The sequence below is a fragment of the Rattus norvegicus genome, chromosome X (assembly GCF_036323735.1).
Source record: "Rattus norvegicus strain BN/NHsdMcwi chromosome X, GRCr8, whole genome shotgun sequence".
NCBI classification, from domain to species: Eukaryota; Metazoa; Chordata; class Mammalia; order Rodentia; family Muridae; genus Rattus; species Rattus norvegicus.
The window spans coordinates 7,930,233-7,951,615 of NC_086039.1; the positions used below are offsets into that span (position 1 = coordinate 7,930,233).

General features: G+C 38.6%; 1 protein-coding gene and 1 long non-coding RNA gene across 3 annotated transcripts in view; one reads left to right on the forward strand and one right to left on the reverse strand.

Moving 5' to 3' along the window:
• The window catches only part of LOC120099197 (uncharacterized), a 40,316-nt gene extending 26,631 nt beyond the window's left edge, over positions 1 to 13,685 (reverse strand). The window contains exons 1-2 of the long non-coding RNA XR_005498132.2: positions 13,480 to 13,685; positions 12,267 to 12,364 (exon numbers count right to left, since the gene is read on the reverse strand). This is a non-coding gene — a long non-coding RNA (uncharacterized LOC120099197). The remainder of the gene's footprint in view (positions 1 to 12,266; positions 12,365 to 13,479) is intronic.
• Positions 13,371 to 21,383, forward strand: part of Efhc2 (EF-hand domain containing 2) — a 200,471-nt gene continuing 192,458 nt past the window's right edge. Inside the window, exon 1 of one of the 2 annotated variants that reach the window (XM_017601976.3) lies at positions 13,371 to 13,492. Coding sequence is in view for 1 of the 2 variants with exons in the window: in NM_001106952.1 (NP_001100422.1) it covers positions 13,585 to 13,626 (42 nt within the window). In the remaining variant the exon portion in view is untranslated. The other variant, NM_001106952.1, reaches the window with a different exon arrangement.

Below are 21,383 nucleotides of genomic sequence, written 5' to 3' on the forward strand. Positions count from 1 at the left end.
AAAGAGATACCCATAGACATACAAGAAGCCTACAGAACTCCAAATAGATTGGACCAGAAAAGAAACACCTCCCGTCACATAATAGTCAAAACACCAAATGCACAAAATAAAGAAAGAATATTAAAGGCAATAAGGGAAAAAGGTCAAGTAACATATAAAAGCAGACCTATCAGAATCACACCAGACTTCTCGCCAGAAACTATGAAGGCCAGAAGATCCTGGACTGATGTCATACAGACCCTAAGAGAACACAAATGCCAGCCCAGGTTACTGTATCCTGCAAAACTCTCAATTAACATAGATGGAGAAACCAAGATATTCCATGACAAAACCAAATTTACACAATATCTTTCTACAAATCCAGCACTACAAAGGATAATAAATGGTAAAGCCCAACATAAGGAGGCAAGCTATACCCTAGAAGAAGCAAGAAACTAATCGTCTTGGCAACAAAACAAAGAGAATGAAATCACACAAACATAACCTCACATCCAAATATGAATATAATGGGAAGCAATCATCACTATTCCTTAATATCTCTCAACATCAATGGCCTCAACTCCCCAATAAAAAGACATAGATTAACAAACTGGATACGCAACGAGGACCCTGCATTCTGCTGCCTACAGGAAACACACCTCAGAGACAAAGACAGACATTACCTCAGAGTGAAAGGCTGGAAAACAACTTTCCAAGCAAATGGTCAGAAGAAGCAAGCTGGAGTAGCCATTCTAATATCAAATAAAATCAATTTTCAACTAAAAGTCATCAAAAAAGATAAGGAAGGACACTTCATATTCATCAAAGGAAAAATCCACCAAGATGAACTCTCAATCCTAAATATCTGTGCCCCAAATACAAGGGCACCTACATATGTAAAAGAAACCTTACTAAAGCTCAAAACACACATTGCACCTCACACAATAATAGTAGGAGATTTCAACACCCCACTCTCATCAATGGACAGATCATGGAAACAGAAATTAAACAGTGATGTCGACAGACTAAGAGAAGTCATGAGCCAAATGGACTTAACGGATATTTATAGAACATTCTATCCTAAAGCAAAAGGATATACCTTCTTCTCAGCTCCTCATGGTACTTTCTCCAAAATTGACCATATACTTGGTCAAAAAACAGGCCTCAACAGGTACAGAAAGATAGAAATAATCCCATGCGTGCTATCGGACCACCACGGCCTAAAATTGGTCTTCAATAACAATCAAGGAAGAATGCCCACATATACTTGGAAATTGAACAATGCTCTACTCAAAGATAACCTGGTCAAGGAAGAAATAAAGAAAGAAATTAAAAACTTTTTAGAATTTAATGAAAATGAAGGTACAACATACCCAAACTTATGGGACACAATGAAAGCTGTGCTAAGAGGAAAACTCATAGCGCTGAGTGCCTGCAAAAAGAAACAGGAAAGAGCATATGTCAGCAGCTTGACAGCACACCTAAAAGCTCTAGAACAAAAAGAAGCAAATCCACCCAGGAGGAGTAGAAGGCAGGAAATAATCAAACTCAGAGCTGAAATCAACCAAGTAGAAACAAAAAGGACCATAGAAAGAATCAACAGAACCAAAAGTTGGTTCTTTGAGAAAATCAACAAGATAGATAAACCCTTAGCCAGACTAACGAGAGGACACAGAGAGTGCGTCCAAATTAACAAAATCAGAAATGAAAAGGGAGACATAACAACAGATTCAGAGGAAATTCAAAAAATCATCAGATCTTACTATAAAAACCTATATTCAACAAAACTTGAAAATCTTCAGGAAATGGACAATTTCCTAGACAGATACCAAGTACCGAAGTTAAATCAGGAACAGATAAACCAGTTAAACAACCCCATAACTCCTAAGGAAATAGAAGCAGTCATTAAAGGTCTCCCAACCAAAAAGAGCCCAGGTCCAGACGGGTTTAGTGCAGAATTCTATCAAACCTTCGTAGAAGACCTCATACCAATATTATCCAAACTATTCCACAAAATTGAAACAGATGGATCACTACCGAATACCTTCTACGAAGCCACAATTACTCTTATACCTAAACCACACAAAGACACAACGAAGAAAGAGAACTTCAGACCAATTTCCCTTATGAATATCGACGCAAAAATACTCAATAAAATTCTGGCAATCCGAATTCAAGAGCACATCAAAACAATCATCCACCATGATCAAGTAGGCTTCATCCCAGGCATGCAGGGATGGTTTAATATACGGAAAACCATCAACGTGATCCATTATATAAACAAACTGAAAGAACAGAACCACATGATCATTTCATTAGATGCTGAGAAAGCATTTGACAAAATTCAACACCCCTTCATGATAAAAGTCCTGGAAAGAATAGGAATTCAAGGCCCATACCTGAACATAGTAAAAGCCATATACAGCAAACCAGTTGCTAACATTAAACTAAATGGAGAGAAACTTGAAGCAATCCCACTAAAATCAGGGACTAGACAAGGCTGCCCACTCTCTCCCTACTTATTCAATATAGTTCTTGAAGTTCTAGCCAGAGCAATCAGACAACAAAAGGATGTCAAGGGGATACAGATCAGAAAAGAAGAATTCAAAATATCACTATTTGCAGATGATATGATAGTATATTTAAGTGATCCCAAACGTTCCAACAGAGAACTACTAAAGCTGATAGACAACTTCAGCAAAGTGGCTGGGTATAAAATTAACTCAAATAAATCAGTTGCCTTCCTCTATACAAAAGAGAAACAAGCCGAGAAAGAAATTAGGGAAACGACACCCTTCATAATAGACCCAAATAATATAAAGTACCTCGGTGTGATTTAACAAAGCAAGTAAAAGGTCCGTACAATAAGAACTTCAAGACACTGAAGAAGGAAATTGAAGAAGACCTCAGAAGATGGAAAGATCTTCCATGCTCATGGATTGGCAGGATTAATATAGTAAAAATGGCCATTTTACCAAAAGCAATCTACAGATTCAATGCAATCCCCATCAAAATACCAATCCAATTCTTCAAAGAGTTAGACAGAACAATTTGCAAATTCATCTGGAATAACAAAAAACCCAGGATAGCTAAAGCTATCCTCAACAATGAAAGGACTTCAGGGGGAATCACTATACCTGTACTCAAGCAGTATTACAGAGCAATAGTGATAAAAAACTGCATGGTATTGGTACAGAGACAGACAGATAGACCAATGGAATAGAATTGAAGACCCAGAAATGAACCCACACACCTATGGTCACTTGATTTTTGACAAAGGAGCCAAAACCATCCAATGGAAAAAAGATAGCATTTTCAGCAAATGGTGCTGGTTCAACTGGAGGTCAACATGTAGAAGAATGCAGATTGATCCATGCTTATCACCCTGTACAAAGCTTAAGTCCAAGTGGATCAAGGACCTCCACATCAAAGCAGACACACTCAAACTAATAGAAGAAAAACTAGGGAAGCATCTGGAACACATGGGCACTGGAAAAAATTTCCTGAACAAAACACCAATGGCTTACGCTCTAAGATCAAGAATCGACAAATGGGATCTCATAAAACTGCAAAGCTTCTGTAAGGCAAAGGACACTGTGGTTAGGACAAAACGGCAACCAACAGATTGGGAAAAGATCTTTACCAATCCTACAACAGATAGAGGCCTTATATCCAAAATATACAAAGAACTCAAGAAGTTAGACCGCAGGGAAACAAATAACCCTATTAAAAAATTGGGTTCAGAGCTAAACAAAGAATTCACAGCTGAGGAATGCCGAATGGCTGAGAAACACCTAAAGAAATGTTCAACATCTTTAGTCATAAAGGAAATGCAAATCAAAACAACCCTGATATTTCACCTCACACCAGTGAGAATGGCTAAGATCAAAAACTCAGGTGACAGCAGATGCTGGCGAGGATGTGGAGAAAGAGGAACACTCCTCCATTGTTGGTGGGATTGCAGACTGGTACAACCATTCTGGAAATCAGTCTGGAGGTTCCTCAGAAAATTGGACAATGAACTGCCTGAGGATCCAGCTATACCTCTCTTGGGCATATACCCAAAAGATGCCTCAACATATAAAAGAGACACGTGCTCCACTATGTTCATTGCAGCCTTATTTATAGTAGCCAGAAACTGGAAAGAACCCAGATGCCCTTCAACAGAGGAATGGATACAGAAAACGTGGTACATCTACACAATGGAATATTACTCAGCTATCAAAAACAACGACTTTATGAAATTCGTAGGCAAATGGTTGGAACTGGAAAATATCATCCTGAGTGAGCTAACCCAATCACATACATGGTATGCACTCATTGATCAGTGGCTATTAGCCCAAATGCTTGAGTTACCATAGATCCCTAGAACAAATGAAACTCAAGACGGATGATCAAAATGTGAATGCTTCATTCCTTCTTTAAATGAGGAAAAAGAATACCCTTGGCAGGGAAGGGAGAGGCAAAGATTAAAACAGAGACTGAAGGAACACCCATTCAGAGCCTGCCCCACATGTGGCCCATACATATACAGCCACCCAATTAGACAAGATGGATGAAGCAAAGAAGTGCAGACAGACAGGAGCCGGATGTCGATTGCTCCTGAGAGACACAGCCAGAATACAGCAAATACAGAGGCGAATGCCAGCAGCAAACCACTGAACTGAGAATAGGTCCCCCGGTGAAGGAATCAGAGAAAGAACTGGAAGAGCTTGAAGGGGCTCGAGACCCCATATGTACAACAATGCTAAGCAACCAGAGCTTCCAGGGACTAAGCCACTACCTAAAGACTATACATGGACTGACCCTGGACTCTGACCTCATAGGTAGCAATGAATATCCTAGTAAGAGCACCAGTGGAAAGAGAAGCCCTGGGTCATGCTAAGACTGAACCCCCAGTGAACTAGACTGGTGGGGTGAGGGCGGCAATGGGGGAGGGTTGGGAAGGGAACACCCATAATGAAGGGGAGGGGGGAGGGGGATGTTTGCCCGGATACCGGGAAAGGGAATAACACTCGAAATGTACATAAGAAATACTCAAGTTAATAAAAAAAAATAAGAAATTGGAGAGTTCTCTCACACTAACAATTAAAAATAAATCCACTTTCTATATACACAAAAAAGGGTCAGTAAATATCTTCAACAAAATTATAGAAGAAAACATCCCTAACCTAAAGAAATAGATGCCCATAAACATAGAAGAAGCCTACAGAACTCCAAATAGATTGGACCAGAAAAGAAATTCCTTCAATCACAATCACATAATAGTTATAACACCAAATGCACAAAACAAAGAAAGAATATTAAAAGCAGTAAGTGAAAAAGGTCAAGTAACATATAAAGGCAGACCTATCAAAATTACATCATATTTCTCATCAGAGACAATGAAAGCCCGAAGATCCTGGGAAGATGTCATATAGACCCGAAGAATATAAATGCCAGCCCAGGCTACTATATCCAGCAAAACTCTCAATTAACATAGATGGAGAAACCAAAATATTCCATGACAAAACCAAATTTTCATAATATCTTTCCACAAATCCAGCCCTACTAAGGATAACACACAGAAAACTCCAACACAAGGAGGGAAACTGCACCCTTGAACAAGCGAGAAAGTAATCTCCTTGCAATGAATCCAAAAGAGAAGAGACACATGAACATAATTCCACCTCTAACAACAAAAGTAACAGGAAGCAACAATCACTATTCCTTAATATCCCTTAACATCAATGGACAATCAATTCCCCAATAAAAAGATATAGACTAACAGACTGGATATGTAAAGAGGACTAAGCATTTTGCTGCATACAGGGAACACACCTCAGTGACAAAGCCAGATACTACCTCAGAGTAAAAGGCTAGAAAACAACTTTCCAGGTCTTAAGAAAGAAGCTGGAGTAGTCATATTAATATCGAATAAAATCAACTTTCAACCAAAAGTTATAAAAAAGAATAAGGAAGGACACTTCATACTCATCAAAGAAAAAATCCACCAAGATGAACTCTCAATCCTGAATATCTATGCTCCAAATGCCAAGGCACCTACATTCATAAAATAAACCTTATTAAAGCTCAAAGCACACATTATACCTTACAAGGTAATAGTGGGAGACAAAGATATTTGTGAGAGTTCATTCTCTTTCTGCTATGTAGTTCCTAGATATTAACTCAGGACCTCAAACTTGATGTACCCATTGAGCCAATTTGCTGGCCTATCATTCTTTTCCTGAGTATATATTTTTTCTTCTTTCTTTGATTATAATATAATTATATCATTTTCTCCTTCCCTTTCTTCCTTTAAAACCCTCTGATTGATGTACCCCCTTGCTCTCTCTCAAATTTATGGCCTTATGGCCTCTCTTTTTGTTGTTCACATACCCCACACACACACACGCACGCATGCACGCACGCACGCACGCACGCACGCACAGAGAGAGAGAGAAGGAGAGAGGGAGAGAGGGAGAGAGGGAGAGAGGGAGAGAGGGAGAGAGGGAGAGAGGGAGAGAGAGAGAGAGAGAGAGAGAGAGAGAGAGAGAGAGAGAGATACCCTATTTAGTCTTTATAATGTTACTTATATGTGCGTTTTCAGAGCTGAACATTTAACATTGGATAACCAGTTTTTGTGGTTTTCCCTGTGAAAGACTTATTTCTCCTGTTCTCTATATTCCTTAGTTGCCTGTAGTTCTTTGTGTTGGTTTGAGGCCTGCCTAGTAGGTTTTCCCCTATCTCTAGCAGTTTCCATCCGTTGCAAACAGAAGTTCCCTTGATGAGGAGTGAGAACTACAGTTATCTGTGGGCATAAGGACAAATATTTAGAATGAAGGTACGGATTATGCTGGTTTAGTAAAGTGGCAGCAGCTATTTCCTATTCTCCTTCAATCCTTGTGTTCATTATTAGTCTTTTTGTTTCTGTGAATGCCTATTCTAGATATTTCAACTAATAGTTGGCCATTTGCATCTGACTTTTCTCATTTGTCACAATGTTTTCAATATTCATCTACATTGCAGTATGTGGCAGTTCATTCATTTCATTCCCTGACAGCATAACGTTCTGCTGTGCACATATTACACAATTTGTTTTACTCATCAATTGGTAGACATTTCAGTTATTTAAACCTTAGCAGTTATGAAAAATTCCACTGAAAGAATTCCTGCACACTTTCTGTGTATTCACATGTTTTTAGTTTTTTTGATTTATACCTAGAGTTGGAATAAATTAAGTCAGAGTTTAATTTCTAGGGAGACAACCAAATGGTACTCCTACCAGTGATATATGTAGCCTCCCATTTCTCAACATCTTTAGCAACACTTGTAATTTTATTTCATTTTATAATCATTTAATAGTTCTAAAGCAATATTGTAGTTTTGATTTGCATTTCTGTAATTACTAATAATAGGGAAACTTTCTATGTGACTATTGGTTATTTGGTTATTTGTTTAATTTTTAAAGAAAATTGTCTAGTTTGATTATATCACTTGCATTGTTTTGACACTTATTTATTCTCTCTCTCTCTCTCTCTCTCTCTCTCTCTCTCTCTCTCTCTCTGTGTGTGTGTGTGTGTGTGTGTGTGTGTGTGTATACACCCAGGTGGAGCAAGCTCTGAATAGCCATTCCTTCAGTCTCTGCTCCAAACTGTTTTCATATCCTCTCCTATGAGTATTTTTGTTCGACCTTTTAAGAAGAACTGAAGCATCCCCATTTTGTCTGTCCTTCTTCTTGAGCTTCATGTGATCTGTGGATTGTATCATTTTTTCATTTTTATTAAATTGGGTATTTCTTATTTACATTTCAAATGTTATTCCCTTTCCCAGGCCATCAGCCCCCTAACCCCTCCCTCTCCCCTTCTATATGGGTGTTCCCCTCCTCATCCACCCCCCATTACCACCCCCCAACAATCCTGTACACTGGGTGTCCAGCCTTGGTAGGACCAAGGGCTTCCCATTCCACTGGTACCCCAACAAGCTTATCCATTGCTACCTATGCAGTTGGAGCCCAGGGTCAGTCTATGTATAGTCTTTGGGTAGTGGCTTAGTCACTGGAAGTTCTGGTTGGCTGGCATTGTTGTTCATATGGGGTCTCAAGCCCCTTTAAGCTCTTTCAGTCCTTTCTCTGATTCCTTCAATGGGGGTCCCGTTCTCAGTTCAGTGGTTTGCTGCTGGCATTCGCCTCTGTATTTGACCATTTTCTAAAAGCAATAGCAAGGGTTCAAGGAGATACAGATGGAAACTCAGGCTAGTAGAAGCCTTTCAGTACAAAGCAGATCAAGGGTCAGGCACAGTAATGATACAGAAACATCAAATCATAATAACTACATACACCAGTGGTCTACATTGAACATTAGAGCACAATAGAGCCCATCCTTCTCAATTGTATAAATATTAGATCACAAAGAAAACATCAGTAATTTCTATACCACTTGAAAGATTCCAAACCTCCTTCTTAGCAAAGGGATAGCATAGCTATCAGGTTAGAATAAAAACAAAATTTAAACTCTATAACATTTAAACTTCTAGCTAGAAACTGAAAATCTATCAAACAACCATTGGGTTAAAAAAAAGGGCAAAACAAGTAATAAAAGTAGCAAATATCAGAGACTGTTGGATACTTTTAGAGATCACTAGAAAATCTGTAGTTTTACACACTTATGTCAGTATTTATAAATAAAATGCATGAATTGTGTTAATGTTGGAAGTCAGAAAAGAAAATGTGTTCAAATAATCCGTAAGGATGAAAATACTTTAAGTATGGAAGCAGAAAAGTAATAAAGTTTTAGAACAGAAAATAGGCCAAACTGATTTAAGTAAGAAAAATACATAAATTATTTGCCAAATTAGCCAAATCAAAATAGGACAGATACAGCTTATATATATAATAAGACAAAGAACAAATAATGTGGAATATCAATAGATAAATAAACCAAACTGGCTTACAAATGAATAATACACATATCCTAAACAGAGAGAAGCAGACACATCCAAGAAAATTTTTACTTTGGTATTTTGACTATAAACATTAAGTCTAAAGCAAAATTGCTGAGAAGAAATAGTAAAACCTATAGTAGGTTTGGATTTCACAGAAGCCTAAATTACATGCTTTTTACCCTCATAGGTCTGGGAAGAAACTCAGGGCCCTCTGTATACTAAGGAGAGGCATTCATCTGCTACAAAGTCACCCATCACCCAGTTAGATACCCTAAAACTGTGTAGAAGAATTTCAACCCAGCAATATGACTGCTTTAGCAAGGGATCACATCCAAAGACCTTCTAGGGTTTTCTCTGTTATGGGGCTGGGATGCAGACAATCCCTGGATTAAAGTATGATCTGGCTGGAATACAGATGTATCCCTAGTAGATACCTTTAATCTCAAACAATGTAGGTAGAAGGAAGTAGCCATATTTGAAAGTGACTTCTAGTTGAGAGGAAGACAAAGAGACAAATAAGAGAAAGATTTGACAGAATGAGTCACACATATGATATGCCTAACTCTCAATAGAACAGACAGGAAAGAGAGGCTACTTAAGAACAGGCAGAGAGACAGGGGGTAGGGAGAGGCAGTAGTTTTTACCAGGACAGTTGTACAGAGATAGGTTGCAGATAGAGAACAAGCTAGACATTGATGAAAACAGAATGAGTGAGAGAATGAGAAAGATCCAGAAGATTAGAATAGATTGTTAATTAGTCTGATGCCAAGTAGAGCAATTCAATGAGAAACTGAGAGAAACAAAACTGAATCGGTCGGCTTAGAGAGGAGTTTGAGCTGGAACAGCAGAGTTGAACCAGCCAGTCAGAGTTCAGAAAGGAATAGACAATGTGAGATTATTCAGCAATAAGCCTCAGAAGCTGAAATCATTCTAGGCCTAGATTAGATTGTACAGAGGCCAGAAGCTTCCAGGACCAGGCCTAGGGTAGCAGATGGAGGTAGTAAGCCTCCTAGAGGACAAGTATATCTGAGGAAATCAAAGTTACTTATACACAACTTCTTTTGTGGTCTTGTATTTAACAAATAAGTAGATGAGCATTTACTTTTTGTCAATACTCATTCATCTCTGAGGCTTGATATGCAGAAAGGGCTGGGGACATGGCTCAGTAGATAAAGTCATTGCTACACAAGCTTAAGGACTAGAGTTTGTATCCCAATATCCATATAAAAGCTGGGTAAAACTTGTGAAACCTGTATTCATAATCCTGTAACCATAAAGAAAGTAGACATTGGATCCCCAGAGCAAGGTGGCTAGTTATACTAGCCCCAACAGTGATCTCTTGCTTTATTAAGGGACTCTGGCTCAGAATATTAAGTAGAGAATGATCCAGGAAGATGCCAAACATCAACCCCTCATTTCTGCATACATGTGCACATGCAGTCACACATATATGTGAACATGTATACATATAACTACACATATACATGTGCTAAGGGAGAAATAAAAGCAGGCATTCTACTGTGCTGATTCAAAGTAGACATATCAGTGGAAACTCCTTGCTTATGACATATTTCTTTCTGTGGACAACAACATCTGTTTTTATTTCTATTGACAAAAACTTGGTATAGTGCATCTTATTACATGAGAACATCATCAATTATGATAAGATTACAATGTCATATGTTTGCTTCTTTGTTGAACTAATGAAATATAGCCTTCCTCTTATGGCATACCTCAAAGGAAATGGTAGTTACTATAAACTGGGGGACTTTTTCTTCCAGTATCTGGTTTATCCTCTTGGAAGATGTCAAGGTCAGAAGAAAAACCCAAAACACCAAAAACTACAAGAGTTATCCCAGATTAAAGGAGAGTAATAGTCCATGAAAACTAAGAGCTATGATGTTGGAATGGACTCTGAACAAAAGTACATTATTGGGAGAGTTGACAAGATTTACATTTTAGGTAAGATAATGGTGTCTTCAGGTTTACAATAAGAAAGTTCAAGTATAGAGAAAATGATAAAACCAATGTACTAACTAAGAGACAAAAGAGTTTAATCTGGATGAAGTGAAAATGGGAGTTAGTTGTACTGTGTTCTAGTGGTCCTGTGCTTTCAAGGCAAACATTCTAAACTGAACCACATCCCTAGCCTGTTTATTTTGTTTGTTTACATCTTTATTTTGAGATAAGTTCTCCAAAAATAGCCTAGGCTGGCCTTAAACTCACTAGAACTAGTGATCCCCTTGCCTCAGCCTGTAGTATCACCATCCTGTGTTAACAAGCTGAGCTTCTTTTGCTACAGCTTTCCTAGTGTCTTAGTTGGAGTTTTACTGCTGTGCAGAGACACCATGACCAAGGCAATTCTTATAAGGACAACATTTAACTGAGGCTGGCTTACAGGTTCAGAGGTTCAGTCCATTATCATAAAGGCAGGTGCATGGCAGCATCCAGGCAGACATGGTGCAGGAGAAGCTGAGAGTTCTATATCTTCATCTGAAGGCTGCTAGCAGAATACTGATTTCCAGGCAGCTGGGATGAAAGTCTCTCAAAGCCCACCCCACAGTGACACACCTACTCCAACAAGGCCACACCTACTCCAACAAGGACACATCTCCTAATAGTGCCACTCCCTGGGTCAAGCATATTCAAACCACTACACCTAATATTTTTAAATTAATTCACTTTAGAAAATAACAAAAAAAAGTATTTTCAAAAGCATTAAGGAGAACCTGGACTTGGTGACATACATGTGTAATCCCAAAACTGAGGAGGAAGGGGCAGGAGGACTAACAGTTTCCCACTTGGAGTCCACCCTGATCTATGTGATGAAACTGTCTCAAAACACCACCAACACAAACAGATTTTGTATTCACTGCATTATTGTTAATAATTAGTAAAATAAATGAAAATAGTAATTATCAACAATAGATGACAGCAGATTTGTGTTCTAATCACAGGATGCACATTAGATGGATGAACTATTTTTCACATGTGTCAACATGTAAAGATCTCAAAAATAAAAACCATAGGTGAAAGGGGCAGGCAGGAGAAGCTTGGGTTATTCTGGTTGGAGGGTGTGCCCATGGCAAAAGGAGTGTCTGGGAGACAAGTCAAAATACACATTCTCTAAACAAAATAAAGATGGACAATTCTGTCTGTGAAGAATTTTCACACATTTAACAGAAATTCAAGTAACTGTATGACTACAATGTAGGAGGAGGAAGGCACAAGTAGTGTGTATTGTGCTTAATGCAGACAGAGGAGGGGTACCAGGGAGCTGAGGGAACATTCATTTCCCAGTAATTACAAAGCCTTCTGTACCTCCCTTTCACACTAAACCAATTCCTGGAATAAGAAGAGGTTACCTTGTTGAAGCATGGAAAGGCAGGCATGTTTCTAGAAGACAGAGTGATTTTCAAAACCCCAGTCTTGCCTGGTGGAAACAGGTAGAGGTTTCTTGAAGCTGGAACAGAGGAGGGGAGGGTCAAAGCAGTAGCCACTAGAGATGAAAAGTGTTCCTTTGGCAAGGGCTCCATGCCTGGCTAAGGAGTTTGATGGCCTGCAGGGGAGGGGAAGGCAGCTTCTTGAAGTAGAGAGTAACAACTGCAGTTTGAATTTCACTCTGTAAGCATGATCTGTTGTCGCTGCCTCCACTTCTAAGGAAGAGAGTAGGGCAAGCCATAATTGGGGGTAGGGGTCTCAACAAAAATAGCAGAGGGATTGATAAATATACTAAGGTGTCCAACCAGCAGGGCTGTGGGGCAGTTAACTGTAGGCTTTCTTTCTAGATGTCTGCGTGGCTAGTGGAGCAGTCTTGGTATTTTATTTGTTTGTTTTGGTTTTTTGACATAACCTCACAGTGATGCCCAGGTTGGCTTGGAAAGGAGGCATTCCTCTTACTTGTGCCTCCAGGGTGCTAGGATTACAGGCACGAGGCACGGTGCTTGGTTAGAGTTTTTATGCGGCCAATCCTACTCCTGGACACTGCTGATGGACCTTAGATTTTCCACACTTAGGCCATATATGAAATGATCAGAAGAAGGATTGAAGTCCATGTTTACCCTTGGAATGGGTTTCCCTGTAGGGGGTGAGTGGTTTTAGATTCATCTCAAACGTTTGAATTAAAAAAAAAAAAAACAGGCTGGTGAAAATGCAACACAGCTCTGTAAACTCACAAGCGTCAGATTTCTGTACGTTTCAGGGCATTTTAACTACACTTAATAACAAAATGGCAAAACAATGCTGTGTCAAGATTTCGTGAGCTGAAGGTCACAGGAGGATATGAGCTCTTAAAAAAACGAGTGAAAGCAGAAAACAGCATAAGTGAAAACTGAGCACTCACTGTAAGTGCGAGCGCGGAAAACCAGTGGGGTCAGAACAAAGCTGCTTCCCGCTGGTGGGCGGACAGGAAAGGAAGATCATAATGCTGTGCGGAGGGGAAGGGAGGAGCCCTGTGGGCTTGGCCCCGCCCCCACCTCCACTCTGTCTACCCCTTACCCCCTCCCAGGCCTTGGCTCCGCCCTAAGACCCCTACCCTTTCCCCGCCTATCTTAGCCCCTCCTCCCTCCATGACGCTACCTCCGGTCTCCAGGTAACGCGGGGGGTCAAACAAGCGGCGGTTGAGGGCATTAACTATCTTCTCTCTCTGGTCGGACCCTTGATCCTCTTCGGACTGTGACAGCCATGGCTCTACCGCTTCTGCCTGGCAACAGCTTTAACCGCAATGTGAGTAGGCAGGAAGCCCAAGGTCTTGGTCAGATCCTGGGAGTCAGACAGAATCTGGGAGTGTTCATCTCCTTAGGTCCTACCTGCTAGGTAGTTCCTGCCATTTATTCCTGTGTGCTGAGTACACCTAAAACTTCATGTTCCCTCACCCCTTTCCTTCGAAGTGCATCTGAATGCTTTTCCTACATGACATCTAAGTATAGGAAGTTGGGCCATCCAAAGTAGTTGGTGACAGTGATGATAAAAAGAAGCACTAAGTGTTTAATGTATGTGCGGTGCCGTGCTTTAATCGCTCTGGGTATTCTCCATAGCTGTTTGGATTATATCTTTTTGTTCCCGTTTACATCTTGAGGAAACTGAGGTCTTCGAGGTGATGCTAGTTTTCTTTCAGGCAGCTGGTCTTTATAATCCATGAGTCTAATTATTATCTTTAGTACACTGTGTGTAAAAGAATAAACTTTGCTACTAAATAGAAGAAACCCGGAAAGAAGCATGGCAGATAGGGAAGCCTTCTATTGGCCTATAAAGTTTAGTGCCACACAATGGAAATGGGCACCTAAGCACAAAACCAAGAGATCACAATCCCTAGAACAACAAAGAATTCTGCAATAAGTAGCCACATACCTAACAGGAGGAAAACTAGTCAAGCTTTTGTTTTCTAGGGGTTACTGTCTTTTGCATGGGTTTGCTAATGTCTTTAGGAGAAGTTAATATAAATCGATGAAAAGGACTTCATGTGGAGTCAGTCACTCAAGGTGTTTGTAAACTTCAGCTCAAAGTTTGCAAAACACTCAGTGCACTGAATTGACAGATTCTGAACAGTGTCTGTATCTGAGTTGATGGCCCTAAAGGGCCAGTATTGTTGTAGATGTTCTATTTGAGGTTGATTTTTAACCCCTCACATCAGCTAGTCTGTTAAACTTTGAACAGTGGCTTGCACATTTTGTTTCTTGGCTGATGTAAGTTAGAGGCTGGCCTCTGAAGTGTAGCATTGTTCTTTGGAAAGATTAAATCAGCCAAATAAGAAAGGCTCCAAAAAAGAGGGCATGAAAAAAGATTCCAGAAATAAAGAAGCATGCTGTGCAAAAGTAATTTTAATAAAAAATGTAAGCAGAGTCTACAGCTTTTGGCTCAGCTACGCTTCTGATTACTGATGCCCACTGCCTGCAGAAGTATCTCAGCTCTCACACGCAGTGATTAAGGGTGGGTAGAGAAAAAGAGTGTTTGGATGAGATATTTTAAAATCAGCAGCATAGTACTGAGTGTTCTTTGCTTTTTATAAAACTTATTTTATTGGGAAGAATAACACATGCAGAAAAATGCGCAGTAGATGATCACAAAAGGAACATCAAGAAATAGAGTACTACCACTACTCTAAAAGCAGCCCTCTTGATTATACGTGCAATTTGTAGTAGTTAAAAATAAATGTTCTGAATATTACCTGGGACCTATTATTACTAAAATATTACTTGTTGCTTCAGATTCAAATTTAACTGAGCAGCTTGTGTTTTATGTGGAACTCTATGCCCCTTCCCACACCCTGTTAACCCATACACCATTCTCCAAATGGAACCACTATTTTCCCTTTTGTCACTATTGTTAGATTTGGCTTCTTTGGAACCTTTTATATGGGGAAATATCCTGTGCTTTTTGTTCTGTGACTTTTTTGGTTCAGCATTGTATTTGTTAGATTTGTCCATGTGGATAATATGTCATTGTATGAATATATCATACATATATGTGTGTGTGTGTGTGCATATATCCTTCTGTTTATTTTATCTATTTATTTTATTCTTGATAGCTCTTTGGAGCTTTTACAAATATTCTTGCTATGATTCTCTTGTTCACTTCTTTTGGTGTGATTGCTTGATTGGATGGCACTGATACTGAAAGCATTAGTGAACCCTGAAAAGTCATAATTCTCATTGCCATCAGCATTTTTTTACTTATGTGTTTTTATTTCCAAATGCCTATAGTGTTTAGTCTTTTAAATTTTACATATTTTGGTCAGTGGTTGCACTGCAATTTGCAATCTTAAAGATTTATTTTGAATTTTTTAAACTTACTTACCTGTGTGCTTGCCGCATGTGTTCATGTGTATGTAGAAGGCAGAAGAGGGCATCAGACACCTTGGAGCTGGAGTTACAAGGGAATTGTGAATTGTTGAGGATTCTGGGAACCAAACTCATCCCCTGGAGAGCAGCAAACACTCTTAACCCCTTTGTGGTTTTAATATGCATTTCCCTGACTTCCTAGTAAACTTGAACATTCATTTTTACACACCTTTAATCCCTGCACCCAGAGGCAGAGACAGAGGCAAGTGGATCTTTGTGAGTTTGAGTCCAGCCTGGTCTACATAATGAGTTTGAGGACAGCCAGGGCTATAGAGAGACCCTGCTAAAATAAAGTATCAAAATTGTCATTTCTTTTGTGTAGTGGGCACACTTGACTTTCATACAAATCCACAAACTGGCCATATGGCTTATATATATTTAACTTGATAAGAAAGTAACCCCCTGTCATGAGACAGGGTCTCATGTATCTAGTCTGGCCTCAGTTGGAACTCATATTTGGCCAAGGATAACCTTGAACTCACGATCCTCCTGTCTCGATTTTCTTAGTACTTTGAGAAGCCTGTGTTTGGTGGCCTGTTTTGCATTGGCAACAACAATGAATTTATGTTATGCTGAGCATTTGGTGTTGTCAATATTTTGGACTTTAGCCATCTTAATAGACATGTAGTATATCTAATTTTAATCTTAATTTCCCTAATGGCAGGAATGTTGATAGAATACTATTTGCACTCTCCTTTGAACAGTGTTCATTAGTGTCTCTTGTTTTAGTTTGAGTGTTACCTTACCTTTGAGATGTTCTTGTTTTTTTTTTTTTTTTTTAAATGAGCAGCCATTGTTGCTGTGTGGGCTGCTAAGATTTTCTCCCACTCCATAGTTTGAATTTTATTGCTCTTAAAGTTAGGAAATATACATATATTTTAAAGAAGAGAATACAAGCTGCATTCAAACTGCATTCAAACTGATATTTCCAATGCAAGTTAAGGATCCTAGAACTTTTTCTTAAAACTTCTTTGATTTTATATTCAGAATTTACTTACATGGTCAACAATTAGTTACTTGGTATGTCTTACCATAAGTACATATTCATAGAATTTCTAAACAATATCAATGGCATTATTAAAATGATTTCTTTCTTTATTTTTATTTTATGTGCATTGGTGTTTTGCCTGCATGTTTCAGATTCCCTGGAACTGGAGGTATAAGTAGGTGTGAACTGCCATGTGGGTGTTAGGAATTGAACTGCATCCTCTGGAAGAGCAACCAGTGCTCTTAACTGCTAAGCAATTTCTCCAGCCCCAACAATAACATTATTAACTATTTAAGTTTTTAAAGAGTTCTTTGTAGGTATCTCTGTTATAAAGAACCCCTTCATTAGAAATGTATTTCCAAATTACTAGGGCGAGTCTTAAGGCATGCAGTATTTGCAGTGTTATGGCTTAAACACAGTACATTGTTTCTACCAAGCAAATGCTCTCAGTCACTCATATTCAGTTTTACTTATATAATTGCTGTGAGTAGAGTTTCATAACCATCTCCATACCCAGTTAGCGTCATTATTTTCATTGTGCTTTTGATTCTTATTTTTATTGTTTCATTATAATGTAAAAACATTTCATGCTTTCAAAGTCAAATTTACTGAATAAAACAGGGCTACCTTTTAGCCATGACCTTACAACTTTGCTCCACCTTCTCTCTAGAGATAGCTCTAAAAATGATTTCTTTCTCTTTTCCCACCTCATATCTCCATTCCTTGTTTCTCTCTCTTTTCTTCCTTTTTGGTCTGTCTCCCTCCAGTCTGTTTTTAAAACAACAATTTCTTAAAAGTATTTGCCCTCTTTCTCTTTGTTAAATAGATAGTAACCTACTCTGCTTATTCTCTTTAATCATTTTTATTTCATTTTAATGCCATATCATGAAAGTCACTTAATAGGGTGTAGAGCTAAGCCTCATTGCTTTTCACAGTGATAGAGTTACCCTATTGTGTGCACTTAACAATAGTTTATTCAGCCTATCCATTTATGATTTCCCATCTTTTGTCATTACAAATAATGCTATAATACATCACCAAAGTTATACTTCGAAAGGAAGCTAGCACATAGTGTGGGGGAAATATTTACAAGCCATATGTCTATTAAGGGATTTAGAATTGTAGTATATAAAGAATCTCCATGACGACAACTACAACAATAATCTAATTAAAATGGGGAAGTAGTTAGAATAAACATCCCTTCAATGAGAATATAGAAATAGCAAATATGCATGTGAAAAGATGCTCAACAGCTTTACTTATTAAAGACATGCAAATTATTAAAACTATAATAAGACAACACTTTAGACCTATAAGGTGACTGCAGAAAAAAAAGATGAATAAAGGTTGCAAGGACATAGATAAATCACTGGTAGGATTGTGAAATGCAGCTGCTAGTGCTGCAGAGAGCAGCCTGGTACCTTCTGAAATGGTTACATAGAGATACTGTATAACATTAGCACTCTTAAAAATCTACCCAAGAAAAAAGCATGCATATAAATGTGTATGAGAGAACTGATCATACTTTTTAAAATTTATTATTGTTGTTGTTGTTATTATTATTATTACTATTATTATTATTGCCTAGGATTGGCCTTCAGCCATTGTACATGCTATACAACACAGACAGAAGCAATATACCCATCTTTTGTAATGACTCAAAATAGAAATAACTGATGACTCTCAACTGATTGGTGGGAAATGAAAATGTGGTATCTACACAAAATTGAATGGTTTTTAAATTTTCTCTTAGATTTTAGAGATAGGGTCTCAGTGTAGCTCCAGTTGTCTTCATACTTAATTTGTACGCCAGGCTGACCTCAAATTTGCAATCTTTCTGTTAGGATTAGAGGCATGCTCTATCTTGCTTGGTGCTAGAATACTATTCAGCCAAAAAATATATTACTCATATATGTTATAGCATAGCTAAACCATTACAGAACAATGTGTAAAAGACTGTATTATATATATATACATATATATATATATATATGTATATGATCATGTCTGTGTAAGACGTGAGTGGCTTGATGTATAGGAGGAACAAATAGATTAGTGTTTACCTTAGGCTGTGTAGGGTAAGAGGTAAAAAGAGGACTGGCTGCTATTGAAATTTCCTGTGAGGATGATGAAAGTGCTCTGAAATTAGATTCTCATGATGATGTACAGCTCTTATTTTTATGAAATCACCCTGAATTGCTCATTTTGAGTTGGTTAATTTGATGATAGTTTATGATACAAAAGAATGCTATTATAATGGTTTGGTTAAATGCCCTCCAAAGGCATATATGTTAAAAGGCTTTGTACCCAAACCATGGCGCTACCCAGAGGTGGTAGGATCTTAAAGGGATCAGGCCTAGTGGACAGAAGTCATTGGGGGCATATTACCAAAACAGATATTGGAAACCCTGCCTCATTTTCTTCATCTTCTTGGTTTCTGGTTGCCACAATATAAGCAATTTTTTTCTCTATATGCCCCATGCCATGATGTTTGACATCCTCACAGGCTCTAATATAATGGAGTCAACCTCCCACAGACTGAAACCTCTAAAACTGTAAGCTTTTTGTTCTTATAAGTTGATTATCTTAATATTTGATATTGTACAGATGGCTAGTAAGTAGGGTTATAAATAGTTATTCAATGGATTTGGTAACGATGTTGCTTGGAAAACAAAACAATTGGTGTTTATTATGCCATAGCACTGGATATATTTTTTAATTTCTAAGAGTTATTTTGTCACTATATATGTACATGTATTTTTGTGTGTGTTTGTCTGTGTATACATATGAGTGTACAAGCACATGTTGTATGGAGGCCAGAGGTGAACACTGAATATCTTCCTCAAAAACTCTCCATCATTTTTAGAGTCTCTAATTGAACTTGAAGTTCATTCCTTGGGCTAGGGTGGTTGGCCAGCAAGGCCTAGGGATTCTCTTGTCTCTTGCCTTACCAGCAATGGAATTACAGACAAACACTAATGTACCCAGCTTTGTACATGGGTGTCCTAGATTTTAACTCAGGTCCTGATACTTGTACAAGGTGCTTTTGAGGTAAAGAATTGTGTCACTTTGCTCCAAGTAGCTATTGAAATGTTACAATTTTGGACTGAGCCACCTGTCTTTTTCTTCGTGTTATTGTTTGTTTTGAGGCAGGATCTATGTGCTCCATCCAGGCTAAGCTGACCTGTGTACTACCATGCCTGATCTGGTCCACCTCTTGAAGTTTCTCCCCATATTTTGAAAATTACAATTCTGATGATATTTCTAAATGTTATTTGGACTCCAAAAATGAGAGCCCCTTTGCCTACATTTTAATGTGCATATCAAACGTGCAACATCATATTGCATTTTGTACTGTACTACAAAGTCTTTCCACCTAGCATATATTGGCATCGGTACATTAATGTCTGTGCCCTTGGCAATGAATTTAGTGTGACCAGCTGATGATGTCCCTGCAGATATCCAGGAAGGGAAGCAAACCCTTAAAGAGATAAGAATGAAAACCCAGTGACTCTGTCAACCTGGATCAGACACCTCGGAGTCTAGTACCAGGTGGTTCATTGTCGCTATATTTAAAACACAGTGCTTTGGGGAATATATTTCCAGGCAACAATCAGTCCAGTCAGTCTGTACAATAAATCTTAAGATGTGACTACATAGAAACTATGTTACAAAGTACATGTGACTATGAGAGTGGGTTCTATAGCTTAAAGGCCTAGAATTTAGTGTGGTCTCTGACCCAAAGCATAGACATCAGCAGGCCATAAATTGCTTGTGACATTTGATGAGTAATGGTCTAAGGAGGAAAGAGTCTGGGATAATCATTCTCAGGAATTTGCATAAGGTCTGCCAGTATAGCAAAGGTCACCAGGTCCTTAACAACCTCCACTCTCAGCCTTTTGGATGGAATGCAGGTATTTGATTTTATCTCCACCAGTAGGAAACACCCCTGTAATTAACATTCCTGGTTCCTTGGTGTTTCTCTGTGAGTGCAAGGACTCCTGTGTCCCCAGCTACCAGCTTTGTGAAGTTTTTACCTCTGACTTTTGTGCAGTGATGGACTTCAACCTACAATTATAAGTCAAATAACCTTCTTTCCTCCACTAAGTGATTTCCCCCCACCCCAGCAGGTTGTTTTATGACAGCAACAGGAAGCAAACTAGAACATTCCTCAAATAGCCATTTTGATTTAAATCCTTTCTTGTCCTTCTCATCATTACCTCCTTTTGCTTATTGAGAACAAGAGTCTGGAGTTGGCATGCTGACACCCTTGGAGTTAGGTTCTACCCTAGGGCTCTGCTTAAATTGGGTTTGTTCACTTGTGATGAGGTGGTAGTTCTCAACTGATCAGTTGAGAACTGATTTGGGTTACCTCTTGGTACTTTTTTTATACAAGGTCCATCCTGAATAACTGATTGTCCATTGTCCCTCTACCTTCAGTGATCATGGTTAAGAACTCGACAGTGATTGCTTCAAGTCTTTCTCCATTTAGTTTGATGTTGGCTACTTGTTTGTGGTATATTGCTTTTTACTATGTTTAGGTATGGACTTTGAATTCCTGATCTTTCCAAGGCTTTTAGCATAAAGGGGTGTTGAATTTTGTCAAATGCTTTCACAGCATCTAATGAGATGATCATGTGGTTTTTTTCTTAAAT